This window comes from Scyliorhinus canicula, chromosome 1 (genome assembly GCF_902713615.1).
Source record: "Scyliorhinus canicula chromosome 1, sScyCan1.1, whole genome shotgun sequence".
In the NCBI taxonomy this organism is placed as follows: Eukaryota; Metazoa; Chordata; class Chondrichthyes; order Carcharhiniformes; family Scyliorhinidae; genus Scyliorhinus; species Scyliorhinus canicula.
In genome coordinates, this window is record NC_052146.1 from 308077262 (window position 1) to 308096263 (window position 19002).

The following is a 19002-nucleotide window of genomic DNA, read 5'->3' on the forward strand; positions in this document are numbered from 1 at the left end:
GGAGTGTAATGTGTGTGTGAGGCTGGGATGAGTGTGTGTGGGGAGTGTAATGTGTGTGTGCGGCTGGGATGAGTGTGTGTGGGGAGTGTAATGTGTGTGTGTGGCTGGGATGAGTGTGTGTGGGGAGTGTAATGTGTGTGTGAGGCTGGGATGAGTGTGTGTAGGGAGTGTAATGTGTATGTGCGGCTGGGATGAGTGTGTGTGGGGAGTGTAATGTGTGTGTGTGGCTGGGATGAGTGTGTGTGGGGAGTGTAATGTGTGTGTGCGGCTGGGATGAGTGTGTGTGGGGAGTGTAATGTGTATGTGCGGCTGGGATGAGTGTGTGTGGGGAGTGTAATGTGTGTGTGTGGCTGGGATGAGTGTGTGTGGGGAGTGTAATGTGTGTGTGCGGCTGGGATGAGTGTGTGTGGGGAGTGTAATGTGTGTGTGTGGCTGGGATGAGTGTGTGTGGGGAGTGAAGTGTGTGTGTGTGGCTGGGATGAGTGTGTGTGGGGTGTGTAATGTGTGTGTGCAGCTGCAGCTTGTCAGCCTCCTGAGTGTCAATCACGGACCCGGTGAATCCGGCACCGTTTCTCATTGCAATTGATTGTGTTCCACGTGGTGCCAGTGCTAGCCCCTCAGCAGTCGCTGAATCGGCGCAAGTTTTGCTGTCGTGAAAGTCCACAAATTCTGCGCCGGAGGCAACATTTAGTCTCAAGAATGGAGACTCCCGCCCAGGATATCTGCTAAGTACAGTGCTCAACTGATCCCCATATACCCGGGGGCCAAACCTAGCCTCTCTTACCCCCCACCCCCTATCGTCGAGGACTGCAGGATACCAGTCATGGCGCCAGGCGTGGCTTAGCCAGCACTGTCCAAAAATAACTGAGAGGTTATATCCACAAGTCCACCCACACAACTCCAAAACCTATACCACCCCAGAACCTGCACCTACCCTGCTCCATCCAGGGAAATGTATCATTCCCACTCATGCAAGGAGGGAAAGGATAATCGCTCTAACCCCAACCAGGAGGTGACCCCAGACCTGGAGAGGAAAAACCGTCAAGACACCCATCAATTGGGCTTCCTGGGAGGGACCAGATTAGAATCAGGAGCAACATGATGCTTACCGAAATGAGAGAAGAGAAAGAAACCCCCAGGGAGGAGACACCAAAACTAACTCTTGGAAACCACAATCACACAAAGAATACCCAGTGCCATCCCTATCCCCAATCCTCAGCCATGGACCACGGCCCCAACTCAGTCCCCTCCAACAGACAAGACACGATTATTTCCAATAGCACTGAAAACAGATAAAGGGAGAGACCCAGTTTCGGAGAAAAGACAAACTTGACCCGAAGGACGAGTCAGACGGAACCCAGTCGTCCCCAGGATAACAAGAAGTTTGTCCGGGCCAGTGAAGAATAAAAACACGGATTCTTAAATTTAAATATAATAGAAAAACCTAAAATGGATTAGCACTAACCGGGGGCTATCCTCAATCACAACAAGGAGGAACTAACCCCCCCAAACCCAACCCTCCAAACCACTCATCGTTCCTCTAATCGAGAAAGGGGGGTAATAATGAAGAACATCGCCCTCACTCAATCTCGAGGATTATAAAACATTTAGGGCTTAATGATTCGGAATAAGACTGTGCATAAATCCCATTTTCAGTATTTGACTTAACAGGAATTTGCTCAATCAGGGTAACCAATGCTACAGGTGATCACCCCCATATTTCACACTCCCTGTTGAGGAAAGACATCAACAAAAAACAATATGGTCAAAGCAACATAGTCAACAGGGAGCAATGTCCAGGATAACAGACACGCAGCAGGGATCATAGAACAGTCATAGATCATAGAACAGTACAGCACAGAACAGGCCCTTCGGCCCTCGATGTTGTGCCGAGCAATGATCACCCTACTTAAACCCACGTAACCCGTATACCCATAACCCAACAATCCCCCCATTAACCTTACACTACGAGCAATTTAGCATGGCCAATCCACCTAACCCGCACATCTTTGGACTGTGGGAGGAAACCGGAGCACCCGGAGGAAACCCACGCACACATGGGGAGGATGTGCAGACTCCACACAGACAGTGACCCAGCCAGGAATCGAACCTCGGACCCTGGAGCTGTGAAGCATTGATGCTAACCACCATGCTAACATGAGTCCTCATGATGCAGACATCTTCCCAGTCACATGAAGAAAGCAAAAGCCAAGGATAAAGCTGGACCAATAAGCACTCTTCAGGGGAGGTGGTGGCTTAGTGGTATTGTCACTGGAGTATTGCTTTGGGGTCCCAGGTTCAAATCCTGCCTCTGCAAATGGTGAAATAAAAAAAAACCCATCAGGTTCACTAATGTCCTTCAGGGAAGGAAATCTGCCATCCTTACCTGGTCTGGCCTACATATGACTCCAGACCCACAGCAATGTGGTTGGCAGGGGGTGGGCAGCCATGGGAGGGTGGAGGGGTGGGGGGGCAACCGCTCATGGCACCACCATGCCAATCTCTGGATCGCGTGTACCATTCCTTGGACACCCCTTATCCTTACCTATCTGCCCCACTGACCACCCACCTGAAGGCTATTGCTAATAGGGAATTGGCAATCGTGGTTAAGTGAGCACTTCACACGGTGAGAGAATGGGTGGGTGCCAGGGGGTGGGGGAGATGCCTGGAGTGATGCCTAGGGCTTGGGGGCCGGTCTGCATTGCGGAAGAAAGTGACAGAGGCATCATACTGGTTGTGCACAAAGGTGTTTATTGTGTTTGACAATTCCCCACCCTCCCTATGTGCAGCCCCCTCCCCCACTCCCTCCCCCCGAAGCCCTCAGTGACACTCAATATGCTTTGCCTTCCTAGCTCTATGACAAGGTGTGTCCCCAGGATGCACATCTGAGGTGAAGGCAGCCAGCTGCTCACCTGGTCCCATGGCCACTGTTGTCCCTGGCGGGCGTCCTTTTTACATAGAATTTACAGTGCAGAAGGAGGCCATTCAGCCCATCGAGTCTGCACCGGCTCTTGGAAAGAGCACCCTACCCAAGGTCAACACCTCCACCCTATCCCCATAACCCAGTAACCCCACCCAACACTAAGGGCAATTTTGGACACTGAGGGCAATTTATCAAGGCCAATCCACCTAACCTGCACATCTTTGGACTGTGGGAGGAAACCGGAGCACCCAGAGGAAACCCACGCACACACAGGGAGGATGTGCAGACTCCACACAGACAGTGACCCAAGCCGGAATCGAACCAGGGACCCTGGAGCTGTGAAGCGATTGTGCTATCCACAATGCTACCGTGCTTACCACTGTCCTCTGGCGGTTCTGGGGCCAGAACCTATACATTTATTGCTACAATGCTCACGCTCCAATCAGTGTCTAGATATTAGTTGAACTGATGTTAAATGGGAGGAAACAATAATCATGAGGGTAATTTGTGAACTACAAAGGAATTAGACGACTGAACAAATTTGGGAAAGTCTGTGGGAAGTGAAGGGATGAGGGTGTAGTATTCATGTCATTGGTCTAACCAATGGCCGACTGTCGAATGGACTGGGGGGTCATGAGTTCAAACTTCACCACAGTATCTGTTGGATTTAAAATGTAATGAATAAATCTGGAATTTAAAAGCAGGCGTCAGTAATGCTTCATTAATGTCCTTTAGGGAGGGAAATCCACCATCCTTACCTGATCTGGCCTAAATGTGACTCCAGATCCACACAGATGATAGAATCCCTGCAGTGCAGAAGGAGGCCATTCGGACCATCGAGTCTGCACCGACCCTTCGAAAGGCCACCATACCTGGGCGCAACCAATCCCCCACCCTATTCCTGCAACTCCACCCTGAGGGGCAATTTAGTATGGCCAATCCACCTAACCTGCACGTCTTTGGACTGTGGGTACCCGGAGGAAGCCCATGCAAACTTGGGTAGAATGTACACACTCCACGCCGACAGTTACCCAAGGTCGGAATCAAACCCGAATCTCTGCCACTGTGAGTCAGCAGTGCTAACCACTGTGCTACAATGTCGTGCCTTTAACAAGTCACTCAGTTAATTGTATCAAACTGTGACAGAAAAGGAATGATAGCAGACAGCAGCTACCAAGGCACCAGAAAGTATAATGACCAGAAACTACAGTAGCCTGTCAACCCTGTAAAGTACTTTTTCCAAGCATTTGGTACTTGTGTCAACATTGGGAGAGATGTTCCACAGACAAGTCAAGCAACAGCCTGACATAGTCACACTCACCGAGTCATAACTTAAAGAAAATGTCCTAGGCATCGCCGTCACCATTTCTGGGTATGTCCTGTCAGAGGTGGCAGCATAGTGCTGGTTTAGCACAGTGGGCTAAATCTCTGGCTTGTAATGCAGAACACAGCCAGCAGCGCGGGTTCAATTCCCGTACCAGTCTCCCCGAACAGGCGTCGGAACGTGGAGTCTGGGGCTTTTCACAGTAACTTCATTGAAGCCTACTTGTGACAATAAGTGATTGTTACAGTGGGAAGGAGTTAGCCTTGGAGTCTTGAAAGGTGACTCTGGGCTCCATGGCGTCCTGTTGATTATTACCGACCTCCTGTCCTTAGATAATGAATCAGCTCTCCTCCATGTTTAACAAGTTTACTTGGAAGGAGCACTGAGAGTAGAAAGGGCACAGGATGTACTCTGGATGGGGGGGGCTTCCACCAAGAATGGCTTGTAGCCCCAATACTAACAAACTGACCAAGTCCTGAAGGAGATATCTGCCAGACTGCGTCTGCAGCAGTTGGTGAGGGAGCCAATAAGAAGGCATTAGACCTTGTCCTCACCAATCTACCAGATGTATCTGTTCATTGCAGTATTAGTGGAAATGCCATTGCGGAAATGAAGCCTTAGCTTTTCTAACTCAGCTTTAATCCTGAGCAGAAGTAAGCCATTTGGCCCCTTGAGCCTGCTCCGCAATTCAATAGGATCATGGCTCGACTGATTATGGCTTCAACTCCACTTTGCTGCCTACTCCCTGGACACTTATAAAATATGATTCAACAACCAACAGGTTAGAGCGAAGCTCTTTGTCCTGTCAGATGGGCTTGGAATTTTGTAGCCCCGACCCAGGCAGGATCTTCCATTTCCAATGGAGGCAACGGACTTTTGAATGGCCTGCTGCATTTTTGGCCTCGCCCCTGCTGTGATGGATCTGGAAATGCCGCCCTCAGTCCTGAATGGTGGTGGGCACTTTGCTGGAAGTGGAGGTGGAGGCTCCACAAATTTCCCCAACCTCTGTGATGGAGGAGCCCTGCACATAGAGTCATAGAATCTATAGTGCAGAAGGAGGCCATTCGGCCCATCGAGTCTGCACCGGCCATTGGAAAGAGCACCGTACGCTTCCACCTTATTCATCGTAACCCAGTAACCCCCACCTAACCTTTTGGAAACTAAGGTGCAATTTAGCATGGCCAATCCACCTAACCTTTGGACCGTGGGAGAAAACTGGAGCACCCAGACGAAACTCACACAGGCACGGGGAGAAAGTGCAAACTCTACACAGTCACCCAAGGCTGGAATTGAACCTGGGACCCTGGAGCTGTGAGGCAGCAGTGCTAACCATTGTGCTCCCGTTCCGCCCCACATCTGACGAGGCTGATGCATTTTCTACAATCTTCAGCCTGAAGTGTCAAGTGGAGGATCCATCATAGCCTCCTCATGAGGTCCCCAGCATCATATATGCCAGGTTTCAGCCAATTTGATATCAAGAAACATTGAATTTGGGGGCAGCACGGTAGCATGGTGGTTAGCATAAATGCTTCACAGCTCCAGGGTCCCAGGTTTGATTCCCGGATGGGTCACTGTCTGTGCGGAGTCTGCACTTCCTCCCCGTGTGTGCGTGGGTTTCCTCCGGGTGCTCCGGTTTCCTCCAACAGTCCAATGATGTGCGGGTTAGGTGGATTGGCCATGCTAAATTGCCCGTAGTGTCCTAAAAAGTAAGGTTAAGGGGGGGGGGGGGGGTTGTTGAGTTACGGGTATAGGGTGGATATGTGGGTCTGAGTAGGGTGATCATTGCTCGGCACAACATCGAGGGCCGAAGGGCCTGTTCTGTGCTGTACTGTTCTATGTTCTATGAATGCCCTGGATACTGCAAAGGCTATGGGCTCAGACAACATTCCAGCAATAGGAGTGAAGACTTGTATCCTGACCAAGTTGTTCCAGTACAGCTACAACAATGGTTTCATGGTCATCATTAGACATTTATTTAATTCAAATGTCAACACTTGCTGTGGTGGGATCTGAACCTGGTCATTACCCTGGGTATCTGGATTACAAGTTCCGTGACAATACCACTGCGTAATTGCCTCTCCATAAACGTCGTGGTGAGGAACTCATCTCCTGTCTCTCAAGAGTCTGTCCATCACCTACAGGTTAGGAATGTGATGGGATACTCTCCACTTTCCTGAATGAGCCCAGCTCCAACCACACTCAAGAGATGCGGCACTAAATAGACCCCAATTTGTTGCATGTGACTGAACGAGATGTACCTGCATCATATTTGCACAGTTTTCAAGCAGAAGCTGCAGGGTTCTCCGTCGCAGGGTTCTCCGTCGCAGGGTTCTCCTTCGCAGGGTTCTCCGTCGCAGGATTCTCCGTCGCAGGATTCTCCGTCGCAGGATTCTCCGTCGCAGGGTTCTCCGTCGCAGGGTTCTCCGTCGCAGGATTCTCCGTCGCAGGGTTCTCCGTCTCAGGGTTCTCCGTCGCAGGATTTTCTGTCGCAGGATTCTCCGTCGCAGGATTCTCCGTCGCAGGGTTCTCCGTCGCAGGATTCTCCGTCGCAGGGTTCTCTGGCGCAGGGTTCGCCGTTGCAGGATTCTCCGTTGCAGGATTCTCCATCGCAGGGTTCTCCGTCGCAGGATTCTCCGTCGCAGGGTTCTCCGTCGCAGGGTTCTCCTCGCAGGATTCTCCGTCGCAGGATTCTCCGTCGCAGGGTTCTCTGGCGCAGGGTTCTCCGTCGCAGGATTCTCCGTCGCAGGGTTCTCCGTCGCAGCATTCTCCGTCGCAGGGTTCTCCGTCGCAGGATTCTCCGTCGCAGGGTTCTCCGTCGCAGGATTCTCCGTCGCAGGGTTCTCTGGCGCAGGGTTCGCCGTCGCAGGATTCTCCGTCGCAGGATTCTCCGTCGCAGGATTCTCCGTCGCAGGATTCTCCGTTGGCAGAATTCTCCGGTCTGCCGGCAGCGTGCCCACGCCTGCAGGTTTCCCTGGAGGCCGCAATGGAACACCCCATTGGCTGGCTGCAGGAATAGAGAATGCGCTGCTGGGGATTTGGGGGGGGGGGGGGGGGCGTCGTGCAGGAAATTGCAGCTGGCGGGACGGTGAATCCCGCCCTGGATATTTTGCTGGTTTTCACACATTTGATTTTTTGGCACTTTTGCGTCTTTGTGAATGGAAGTTTCAACAAATTGCCCAAAGTCTGCAGAAACCGCACCATAAATCGAGTTATATACATAATCCTGTGTTTCTCTCTATCCCAAGCACTATCATTATTATCATTATCATATTTCTCCTTTTTTTAAACCCACGCTATGTCCTTGTGCCACAGTAGACATCTTGTGTATATTGAATTGCAGCAATTGATTCCTTATCAATCAACCAATGATGTTTTGCCTGCTGGAATCAGAAGCAATCACTGCCCCAAATTAATTACAAATTGTAGTACTTTGAAGAGATTGCATTTCTGCAGTGTTAAATGACTTTCAGATATATAATTTCTCAATTGTGACAGGAACACAGGCAGTTCGAGATCTGAATGGCCCATATTGATTGCGGAAAGCCTCCATCTAGTGCCTCCGTTATATTGTAGGTTCCAAGATTCAAGATGGTGGTGGGGGGTTGGTGAGAGGGAGGTCTGCCCTCCCCTGTCTGAGTATCTATCATTCAGGGAGCTTTGAATAAAGCCCAAGGATTTGGTTTTTAGAGCAGTGGATCTGAGTCAATGGAGCTTTCTATCCATGCTCAGGATCCAGGGTAAGAATCAAACTGAGGAACCTGAAGGAGGGATGGACTTAAATACATTAATGTTCCTCCATCCACTTGTCTGTTAGAAATATGCCCCTCCCATCACTGAGCCTGGTATAAAAGCAGCTACACCACAGTTTTTGCTGTTAGTTACTGGCTGTATGGTTGCATTTGCTGAATTGCCTTCCATCCACCATTTGGGTCTAAGCTTTCTCCTGCAGTCTTGCAGCTCACTCAATACAGGAAAAGAAGGAGAATTGAATTTTATTTAAAGGATAACTCGACAGGATTGAACAGTGAGTACCATTTTAGGTTTATTTTGATGTTTTTTTTTGCCTCAGTGTGCAGGAGAGCTCCCCCCTCTGCCTTGGTCTTTTTGTTTCTTGGTGGATTTTTCTTCCCAAAAAAAGCTGCCGTGAAATAGATTGGGTGGGATTTATGTTCTCCTGCACGTGCTCAGAGCGGTCCTCGATGATATTATTGTGTTACAAATGTGGGGGGAAAATACTAAAGTTTAACCAGTGAGGCTCTTGATAGTTTTCAGCTGATTGAACTGAAATGAAAGGGTTTTCAGGTCGAGCTAGTTCAGGATCCAAGCGTTTGAAAGGCTTTCCTGGCAAATTATGGTTCACTCCTTGCATCGAAAAGCCAGGGTGGATTGAGCCTCGTGGCTTGTGCGTCTTCAACAAGTGTTGCAGCAGCTCCTGACCGCGCCCGTAGCCCTTAACAATCTCGTGCTTCTGTCGCACTTCAGTGCAGGAAGTTGAGTCTCCACAGCAAAGGATCAGGATAGAAAATCTTTATGAGCAGGGGTTATACTTCTCTCGCAAGAAAATCCTGATCTGGATTGGGAAAATAGCTTATCTAGAGATTTATACAGAGAGAAAAAGTCTCCCACATTTAGTCGATGAGGGAGAACTCAATGTGGATTAATTTTTCAAAGGAGAGGTGCCTGAACAAAGTCTGATTTTCAAAGTCATTTTCGAGAGTCAGAAAGAAATCTCTTCATTCAGTTGTCCTTTAGACAGGGCAGTCAAAGTAATCACTTTCTAAATAAATTAACTGTAAACAGCAAACATTTATTAGGCTCACCAGCAATTTTTACTTTCAAAAGAGAAAAGTAAGGCTTTCGTTTAAGACAAAGAGGCAGAGATTGTTTTTAGAGGAACACATATTCAACAAGTTCCCTTTTCAAAAGAAATTCACTTACTTGTTTCCAACAATGATCTGAGAGAATTAATAGACATTCAGTTACGACGTGAGATGCTTTTTAAAAGTGAAGTCCCTAATTCAGAGCGTTATTCTACAAAAGGTCAAACAGACTGAGACAAAGAGGTACAGAATAGAAAGAAATGTGTCTGACCATTAAAGTTTTGTTCTGATGAGAGCAATATGAATACCGTCTTTATTTGAAAGTCAAAAGCAACCCAGTTTTATTTTAGAAATAACTTTCATTGACTGATGGTTGTGAGATAGAAAGGCCCTTTTTATAAGTAATTTTACTGCTTGTGAGGGAGAATGAGCCCCTCAAATCCACACGAAGTAGACAAATCTAGAACTCCGGGCGTGGCAGACTTTCCGAGAGAGAAATATGGCTCCTGATTTCTGCTTTCTCAAGTCAGAAATCAGGGTCCGGACTTTTAATCTGGACATCTAGGATGAGTTTTATTGTGAGAAAAGGTAAGCTTTTGTTGAAGATGAAGGGTGAACATATGAGGGGAATAGGTGCACATAGGGTGAGTGAGAGAAAGAAAAGGAGAGGTAGGAGCAGGGAAAAGGAGGTAGAGTAGGAGAAGGACTTGGGAGAGGGAAAGGGGAAATGTGGAGGTCTGTGAAGGGGAAGGAGTGTCAGTGAGATAGAAAGGGAGATAGTGAGGGAGAAAGAAATAGGGAGGGAAATGCGGTTGGAAAAGAGTCAGAGTGGAGGAAGGGGTGAAGGAGGGGTTGAGAAAGAGGGAGGGCGAAAAGAGAAAGAGTGAAATAGGAAGAAAAATGGAGGAGGGAGAGATAGGGACAAGGAAAGATGGTGAGTGAGAAGAAGAGGGAGGGAAAGGGCACAGGAGAAGGAGATAACGAGGGCAGAAGAGAGGAGGAGAGAGAGAGAAGGGAGGGGTGAGGGAGGGGGAACAATCAGGGTGAGGGAAAAGGAGGCCTGAAGTAAATAGGGGAGGGAGAGGGATGGGGTGAGGTGGAGGGAGAGGGAAAGGGAGGAGTGAAGGAGAGGATAAATCGGATTAAATGTCTCATATAATTCCCAACCTGTCAAGCAAGCACTTCACATATCTGAGATTAAAGTAAAATTATTTATAACTCAATGACAGTAATTAGAACACAATCATTCTGAGCTATTATCAGAGATAATTCCCAATTGCATTATTTTTCTATTATTCATATTATATTGGACAAGCTACTTTGCCAGTGTTAATGATTGAAAAGTATGTCCTTTGATTTATTTACGGAAGGTTGGTCAGAGTCAGCTAGTGGTGGTGTGTTGTGTTACATGAAGAACCTCAGTGTGGGAGGTTCACTCTGAGACTTTCATGTGATATACATACTAGTGGTCTGTTCTAGTACAGCACCCATGACAGTTGCACATTCTGAGGGACTGCAGATGGTGAATTTATTTATTCTGAATTATATCATTGAAGGAAGAGTTTTACATGATTGATATCACATTTTCTGACATTGTTTCATGTTAAGGAGAAATATTAGTTCTCTTGTGTGTCCGAAGGATGGTTTGATTTGATTTTAAATGGTGCCTTGCTCGAACACATTGTTTCCCTCCAGAATACTTCCTGATCATGTGCACATAGTCCCCTCCCACAGTCGCTGGGAAACTGGAGTCAGGCTCGTGGAAAGATGATTCCAGACCTGGAGACCAAAATCTAGATTAATAAATCGAGTAAGGAGTTTAGGAGAAACTTCTTTACCCCGAGAGTGGTGAGAATGTGCAAGTCACTGCCATAGGGAGTATTTTTTTTATACATTTAAAGTACCCAATTATTTTTTTTCCCCAATTTAAGGGGCAATTTAGCGTGGCCATCACGCTAACCTACACATCTTTGGGTTGTGGGGGCGAAACCCATGCAGACGCAGGGAGAATATGCAAACTTCACAAGGACAGTGTCCCAGGTCCGGGATTCGAACCCGGACCCTCAGCGCCGTAGTCCCAGTGCTAACCAATGCGCCACGTGCCGCCCCCACCATAGGGAGTATTTGAGGTGAACAGTCACATCAGGCGTGAAGTGGAATTAATTTTATTTCTGTCAGTTTTCCAGTATAGAATCATAGAATCTCGACAGTGCAGAAGGAGGCCATTTGGCCCATCGAGTCCACACCAACCCTTCTAAAGAGCACCCTACCCATGTCTATTCCCCCTTCCACACCCACCCTATCCCTGTAACCCCACTAACCTGCACATCCCTGGACACTAAGAGGCAATATAGCACTGCCAATCCACCTAACCCGCACATCTTTAGAATGTGGGAGGAAACCGGGGCACCCGGAGAAAACTCACGCAGACACGGGGAGAACGTGCAGACTCCACACAGACACTCCAGGAATTGAACCCGGGTCTATGGCACTGTGAGGCAGCAGTGCTAACCACTGGTCCACCATTCGGCCCCCAGTATTTAATATACAAGAGAAGGGGGTGGATGATGCTGAGTGGAGGATAATGGGCGATTCATCAGCCTAGGAACTCCCTTCATGGGATTTCAGTTTTTCATGAAAAGGTCACTGAAACTTTAAAAACAAAATACATTTCTTCCTCATCAGATCACTCAAAGCAAATGATTTGATTTGTGAGACTGGACGATAATTCTTTGTAACGGTGAATTCGGCAGGGCTCACAGGAACTAATTAACTGAATCACTCAATCATTAATAAGCTTCTGATTTTATATTTTTGTGACTTTGCAGAGCAACCATGGCAACGCTCGATTATGAATTGTACGAGAAGAAGTTCAAAGATGTCACTTTGACTCATTTTGTGAGTGGGGTATCGGCCATCTTGTCCTTCGCTAACTCTGCTGTCGTGTTTGGCGACAAGGAACTGGATGAGGCGGAATGTGAGAAGGTGAAGGTGGATGTGAACTTGGCCTATGATGAGATGAGCAGAGCTGAGAAGGAGGCTAAAGCAATGATTGACTCGATGACGAATGAGACACTGCAGCTGACCAAGGATTTTGACAAGGCACAGATGGACAGGAAGGACCTGGAGGAAAACCTGTGGATCAAGAAGGATGAATTGATAACACTGGAGAGTCACAGGTACCAGGTCAATGATCAACTTCAAGCTGCCAGATCAACCCTGCGGCACATGGAGAATTCCCTGAGCACCGCAGAGGCCAGGAAAGGAGAGAAAATCACTGGAAGGGATGTTGGGATTGGCTTAATGCTCCTTGTTCCTTGTGTTGGTAAGAGCTACTCAAAATAATGTTTCGGGTGAATACATGTACACAGATGCATAAGGTAAATATTGAGGGACTAGAAAGTTCCCAGATAGGCTATGTGCAAAAATGTCAAAAGATATGAGTCACAAATAGGTAAGTAAATAAATAAATAGTCATGAATACAGTGGTACACCACAGAATCTCCAAAGACTTATGTCCAGGGGGTTTCAGAAACGGTTGCTAGGCTCACGCAGAACAATCACCGTTTGGATGAACCATTAAACTGAAGCTCAGTCTGTCCACTCAGATGATGCAAACAATCCATATTTGAAAGACAAGCAGGCTCCAATGATGCCAAGGATTCTTTGGCAGCATGTTCTAAAGCGACAATCTCAACTGGGTGGTAAACGTCCGGGATTCTGTTTGGGAGACTGTGGTGGGATTCTCCGTCCCACCTGTTTTCCAGTGTGGTGCACCCCCGCCAGCAGTGGGATCCTCCGTCCTGGCAGCCGGCCAATGGGGTTTCCTATTGTGGCCATCCCCACACCTTTGTGAAATCCGCAGGCATTGTACGCTGCTGGCGAAGCAGGAGATCCCACCACTGGAGAATCCTGGCCATGTTCTGCCTCTGGAAGTGAATTGCAACTGATTTCCAAATGGGAAGCAATTCACTAACCTGCAGCATGTATTTCATAGAATTTACAGTGCAGAAGGAGGCCATTCAGCCCATCGGGTCTGCATTTCCCCTTGGAAAGAGCACCCCACTCAAGCCCACGCCTCCACCCTAACCCTGTAACCCAGTAACCCCACTCAACCTTTTTGGACACCAAGGGCAATTTATCATGGCCAACCCACCTAACCTGCACGTCTTTGGACTGTGGGAAGAAACCGGAGCAGCCGGAGGAAACCCACGCAGACACGGGGAGTACGTGCAGACTCCGCACAGATAGTGACGCAAGAAGGGAATCGAACCTGGGACCCTGCAGCTGTGAAGCAACCGTGCTAACCACTGTGCTACCATGCTGCCCACAAGGGAAGCCTGCTATTGGGGCACTATTTTGAGCAGTCTGCCCGGTAATGAGGTCCTGCGGTTGGTCACTCCCCCCCCCCCCCCCCCCCCCCCCCCCCGTTGTGCATTGCAACTAACCCCCACCTCCAGATTTTCTGGGTCCGCCACTTTTGCCATTTATGGGGGTGCCCCGACCCACTCACACCACAGTGACCCCCTAAAACAGGAGACCCATCACAAAGACCCCCTAAATAGGGAGATTGCCATTAGATATCCCCTAACTAAAGGGACCCCCCAGAAACCCCCTAACTAAAGTAACCGACGCCACCCCAGGACCCCCTAGATTGACGGCACTTAACTGTAACCGCTACATTTACAAACATCAACCAGTTCAAAGAGAGTTAAGTGCTGTCAATTTCCAGTTCAGCACTTCAAAATCACTCGAGTGTGAAGGGGGTGATTGGAAAGCTTAACCCACTTTTAGGTGGTTGATGTTCGTAAATATTGTGGTTAGAGCACTTGTGAGTTATTCACCCATGAAGGAAGATCAATGAATTAAGGCCGACAGCTGTGTTGTGGAAGATGTCAATCATAGCTCATTAAGGGGAATGAATGAATAGAGTGCAGATCAGGGATCTGAGGTGTTTAAACACAGGTCAGTCATTTTCTCTTTCCAGGAATTGACACATAATGCTTCCTCTGTCTTAGCCAGCAGTTGTCTACCCAGTTGAGTGTTACAATAGTATTTTTTTTCACTGCCTGTTTGGACTACTCTCGAGCTTCCAGACTGGAGTCCCTTTTCTAGGGTGTCTGTGGCGGGGGGGGGGGGGGGGGGGGGGGTTCCATTTATTTAGGGGGTCCCCGTTTGAAATGAAAATAGCTTATTGTCACAAGTAGGCTTCAAATGAAGTTACTGACTTGTAAAGAGAAGCCCAAGGGAATAGGTTTATAATTAATCAGGACAGGAACAGATGAAGTAGTCACACTCATTCTCACAGTCTACAGTTGCGACATTAATTTACATCTCCTTTCAGTGAAAATCTGAGAAGATGTAGCCCTATATTTAGAAGACACAACATAGCAAATTATTATTTCCTTAATTTATTTCAAAATTAGTAATGATCTTTATTTTCATTTTCCAGGAATTCCAATGACCATCGACTACAACAAGGAACTAAATAACACGAAAAGGCGAGTGAAGACAGTGGAGGGCGAATTGCATCGTCTCCGAGCTGTTGTCAAAGAGAATGAAGAGGAAATGAGTAAATGCAACAAGCAGATACCAGCGAAAAGCAAGGAAACTGAGAGATTGAAGGAAAGCCTTTCCCAGAAAGAAAGAGAGGTGGAAAAGATGCAGAGAGCGTGTGGGATCTTGGCAGATATCAAGTGCAAACTGAAACATTGCTACAACTACGTGGACAGTCTCCATGGGGCTGTGGAAGCGTTGTACAACTCCTGCAGCAACGTATACAATCTAGATCCAATCATGCCCATCATAGAGGAAACATTCAAAACCTTACAGCAGCAGAACTCCCACAACGAGCTACTGGCCTATGATGCAAATGTGCAGAAAATGATCAAAGAGTTGAGAGTGATACAGTACCGAATGAATATGAAGTAGAGGAGGAATCTCCCTCCAGCAAGTAGACAGGGACTATCTGTCACTTATTGAACAAATGGATGTGGAATAAAAAAAGGAGGCTAAATCAAGGGGTAGCTGAGGGGAAAAGTTCTTATTCAGTGAGTAGTCCCTAATCTGAATCATGCTCCCTGAAAGGGTGGGAGAAGTCGATTTGTCACTTTCAAAAGGGAATTGGAGAAATACTTTATAAGCAACATTTTGCAGGGTTATGGGAAAAGAGTAGAGGAATAAGATTAATTGAATAATTCTCTCAAAGAGGCAGCACAGGCAATAATGGATCGAATGGCCTCTTTTTTGCGCTTCAAAATTCCATGATTTGATGTAATCAGTGGGTGGGGGATGTGAATCATAATTATTCTCATTTTTACAAGTATGAATTATCCTGGACAACATTAGCTGGTGGAAAATCTACTGGCCTGGCCTACATGTTACTCCAGATCCACAGCAATATGGGTGACTCTGAAATGGCCTCTGGACGGGCAATAATGCTGTTCCAGCCAGCAAAGAATAAATAAAGAAAAAGGACTGAATGCAGGGTGTGGCTGGGATCTGACCAAGACCCAGGCTTTTTACATCCATGTAATAAATTTTTAGAGAAACTGCGCTAATCCCACTTGATATCCTTGGCTGAAAATGGACCAAAGGGGAGTTCGGCTCCAATGTTACAAACTTCCCCTGTGTGTTCTTTAAAGGGATAAGTGAGGGCATTGTCCAATCCTGCATGGCGAGATGATAATAATAATAATCGCTTATTGTCACAAGTAGGCTTCAATGAAGTTACTGTGAAAAGCCCCTAGTCGCCACATTCCGGCACCTGTTTGGAGAAGCCGGTATGGGAATTGAACCCGTGCTGCTGACCTTGTTCTGCATTCCAAGCCAGCTGTTTAGCCCACTGTGCTAAACAGTTGGGGGTGGGGCTGTTGGGGAAAGATGGTGCGGAGGTGAATGTTGGGGAACAAGAGAGGTTCATGGGATCAGCAATGACTTAGGGGAACTGTTGGAGAATCAAAAGACTTAAATTCCCTCCAGTGAGCTTCGATTATCTGGCCACCATCATTAAGTCTTGGGGAATCACGAAAGACTGGGCAAACACTAATTTGGTGAAAGGTTTGCCAGCCACAGTTGATCAGATGTACGGCTCGTAAATGATAGGAGATTAAACTACTGGAAAATGCAAAATCACTGCTCCAATTAACCACACCCCTTGATTATTGAGAGATAGCCTCCTTTTTTTATTCTTGAACAACTTTGATATTAAATTCACCAACAGAACCAATTATTTTTACGGCTGTAGATGGAGACATTTTCAGAGCAAACACTATACTTTTTGGTGAATGACATTCTCCAGCTGTAAATCTGACTGAATGTGGTCTAGAAAATTAATGGAACTTTGGATTATTGTAACTATTGGAATGTGTTCCTGGAGGCGTGTCTTAATTTTCCAAAATTTGTCATTGTGTTTGTATAGGACAACTGACTTGCAGGAATTTGGGAAAACTGCTCTGAGCCACCGACTTATTCACTTTCCCGCTGTGGAGATGTTCTTGGCTAATGCTTGTCTCCTCCCTGTGATGGGGGTTATGCTGTTGTTGCTGGGGATGGTGCTGATGGGGGCTGGGTGGGGGTTAGGTGGTGGGTATGGGAGGGATTGGGTCAGGGAAGAATGATGGAAACAAATCTCTGGGGCACCCTGTCTTGTGGTGTGGCACATTGGACTTTACCACCTTCTGAATTAAAATGGTGACAGTGTGATATCCACTGTGTCCAGGCCAACTTCACCACTCTCGCCAACTTGGCAGGGTTAGCCCCTCCCCTCAGATAGACTAATCAGGATTTGATGATGTCACCATATCAGGCCAGCACTGTAACACACACTCGTGCATTTAGCGCAGGTGTTGACCTCAACAGCAATGCCAGGGGCCAGCGGTTTGAGGAGAGGGTGGAGAAGGTAGATTAATGTTGGTCCAGGAGGATCAGGAATACCTGTCCTGTTCCGTAACAAATCCGAGTAAAGAAACAACTTATCTTATCATTTGTCTCCTTACTGTTTGTGGGAGATTTTTGTGTACATGTTGCTGCATTTCTCTCATGTATAACAGTGACCAACTCAATAGTACTTCATTGGCTGTAAAATGCTGACTCATCCTGAGGATGTGAAAACGTGCTAAAGAAATACAAGTTAATTCCTTCAGGCGAAGAGCAGGGAATTGGAATGACAGCTCTGAGGAAATGACAAATGGCAGGTTCCAACCCTAGGGATAGCAGAAGGTGTGAACGCAATGAGGAACTGATCCTCATCTTAATAATAGTTTTGATTTCTGTTCTTTCACCGTTCAGCCATTGGTGGAGCTGTTCTTAAATCTGCCTATGGGCCTTAAGCTCTGGAATCTCCTCTGTCTCTCAGCCTCTCGACCCCTTTCACTTCCTTTGAGATGTTTCCTGAAACCTACCTCTTCAGCTTTAGTCAACTGCCTTGATGATGTCCAATTTTGTTTGGCCATATTCCTGTGAAGCATCCTGGGATGTGTTTACTCTGTGAAAGGCATTATATAAATGAACGTTTTTATTTCACTTGTTCAATGGTTAAAGTTACGCTTGTTGAAAGGGGAACTGATGGGAAGCTGCTTTTTCAGTCATCCCTTATAGGTGAACACTTTTGTTGACTCCTGTTCTCGGAGTGATAATGGCCAAATGTCGCTGCTGGAATGTTTTGAGGGGAATCTGTTTGCACAGCAGCTAGCCCTGAAACTGATGAGATTGTAAAATAATTGTATTTTTATTGCAATGCCCAGTCTATTTCCGGGCATGTTCCTTTGGTCCCTCGGAGGTTGAAGAGAAGAGAACTTCTATATTTTTGCTGGTAGATTGATTTGTAGAACTGAAGACTGCCGATGTGCCACATTGAAAATGTGTTGTGAGGGGAACTCCAGCCTTTGTAAATTGATGCCAGTCATGTGGCGGGGAGAGGATGGAAAGTTCGGCAGAGACTTGACCTCAGTGTCTCAGGAAAGATCATCGATGCTGTTCCTAGACTCACGATCCTGGAGGTCATTCTGTCCAAATCCTCACCAAGGAAAATTATGAAACTGAATTTGATAAATGTAATAAATTGTGGGCTGGCACCAGGAAATTGACCATCAAAACTTGTAGATTGTTGTCGAACCCTAACTTGTTCCTCATTGTCCTTCAGGGAACCACCGGTTTGTGGACTGGATGTGATTCCAGTCCCATTCTGAGACTGCTGATTTATACTCTTGGAATAATTAAAGATGGACAATAAATACCGCCTTGTTACTGTCACCCCATGCCAAGAATTAAAGAACAATTGGTTGCAGAGGTATCTTAAGGGGCTGGTTTCGCTCACTGGGCTAAATCACTGGCTTTTAAAGCAGGCCAGCAGCACGGTTCGATTCCCGTACCAGCCTCCCCGGACAGGAGCCGGAATGTGGCGACTAGGGGCTTTTCACAGTAACTTCATTGAAGCCTACTTGTGACAATAAGTGATTTTCATTTCATTTCATTTGATACTGTTACAGTTACGTCCTAGGAGAAAGTGATCTTTTAATAAATAGTTTATATTTTCTTTCTCACTGATTTTTTTCACTGTATCTATCGATAGAATAAAGAACTGGGTTTATATTCCAGGTAACTGTGCCGTATTATGCTCAATAAAAAGTCTGAGAACAATTCTCAGTGTCATGTGGTCAATCACAAGTTTGATATCTTTAACCTGGACTCAGTGTGTGGCACTTTCTCCCTTGTCCAGACCCCATTCAGAGACTTGCATCCAGATTACAGGATGACACTCCAGTTCAGTACACAGGGGATTGCTGCATTGTCAGAGGAGCTGCATTTCAGATGAAACATTAGACCCTCTACTCTCTCAGGTGCATGGAGAGCAGGCTTGTCCAACACATGAACTGCGGGCCAAATTGTGACTGGGAATTGTGACTGGATGTGACTGAGGGATGGAGTGTGTGAAG

The 19002-nt window shown here is 46.9% G+C and overlaps 2 protein-coding genes across 3 annotated transcripts in view; one reads left to right on the plus strand and one right to left on the minus strand.

Moving 5' to 3' along the window:
* The window catches only part of LOC119976609, a 441658-nt gene that overhangs the window by 204578 nt on the left and 218078 nt on the right, over positions 1 to 19002 (minus strand). The gene's annotated exons all lie outside the window — the stretch shown is intronic.
* On the plus strand, positions 8101 to 18707 carry LOC119976632. The gene is made up of 3 exons (XM_038817272.1): positions 8101 to 8271; positions 11896 to 12392; positions 14520 to 18707. Exons 2-3 carry the CDS (start codon positions 11903 to 11905, stop codon positions 14996 to 14998), a joined length of 969 nt encoding a protein of 322 aa, XP_038673200.1. The 5' UTR covers positions 8101 to 8271; positions 11896 to 11902; the 3' UTR covers positions 14999 to 18707.

Coding starts and splice junctions, on each gene's coding strand:
- LOC119976632 (XM_038817272.1), top strand. CDS start 11,903: ATGGCAACGCTCGATTATGAATTGTACGAGAAGAAGTTCAAAGATGTC. Junction 12,393..14,519: donor GCTCCTTGTTCCTTGTGTTG/GTAAGAGCTACT, acceptor TTCATTTTCCAG/GAATTCCAATGACCATCGAC.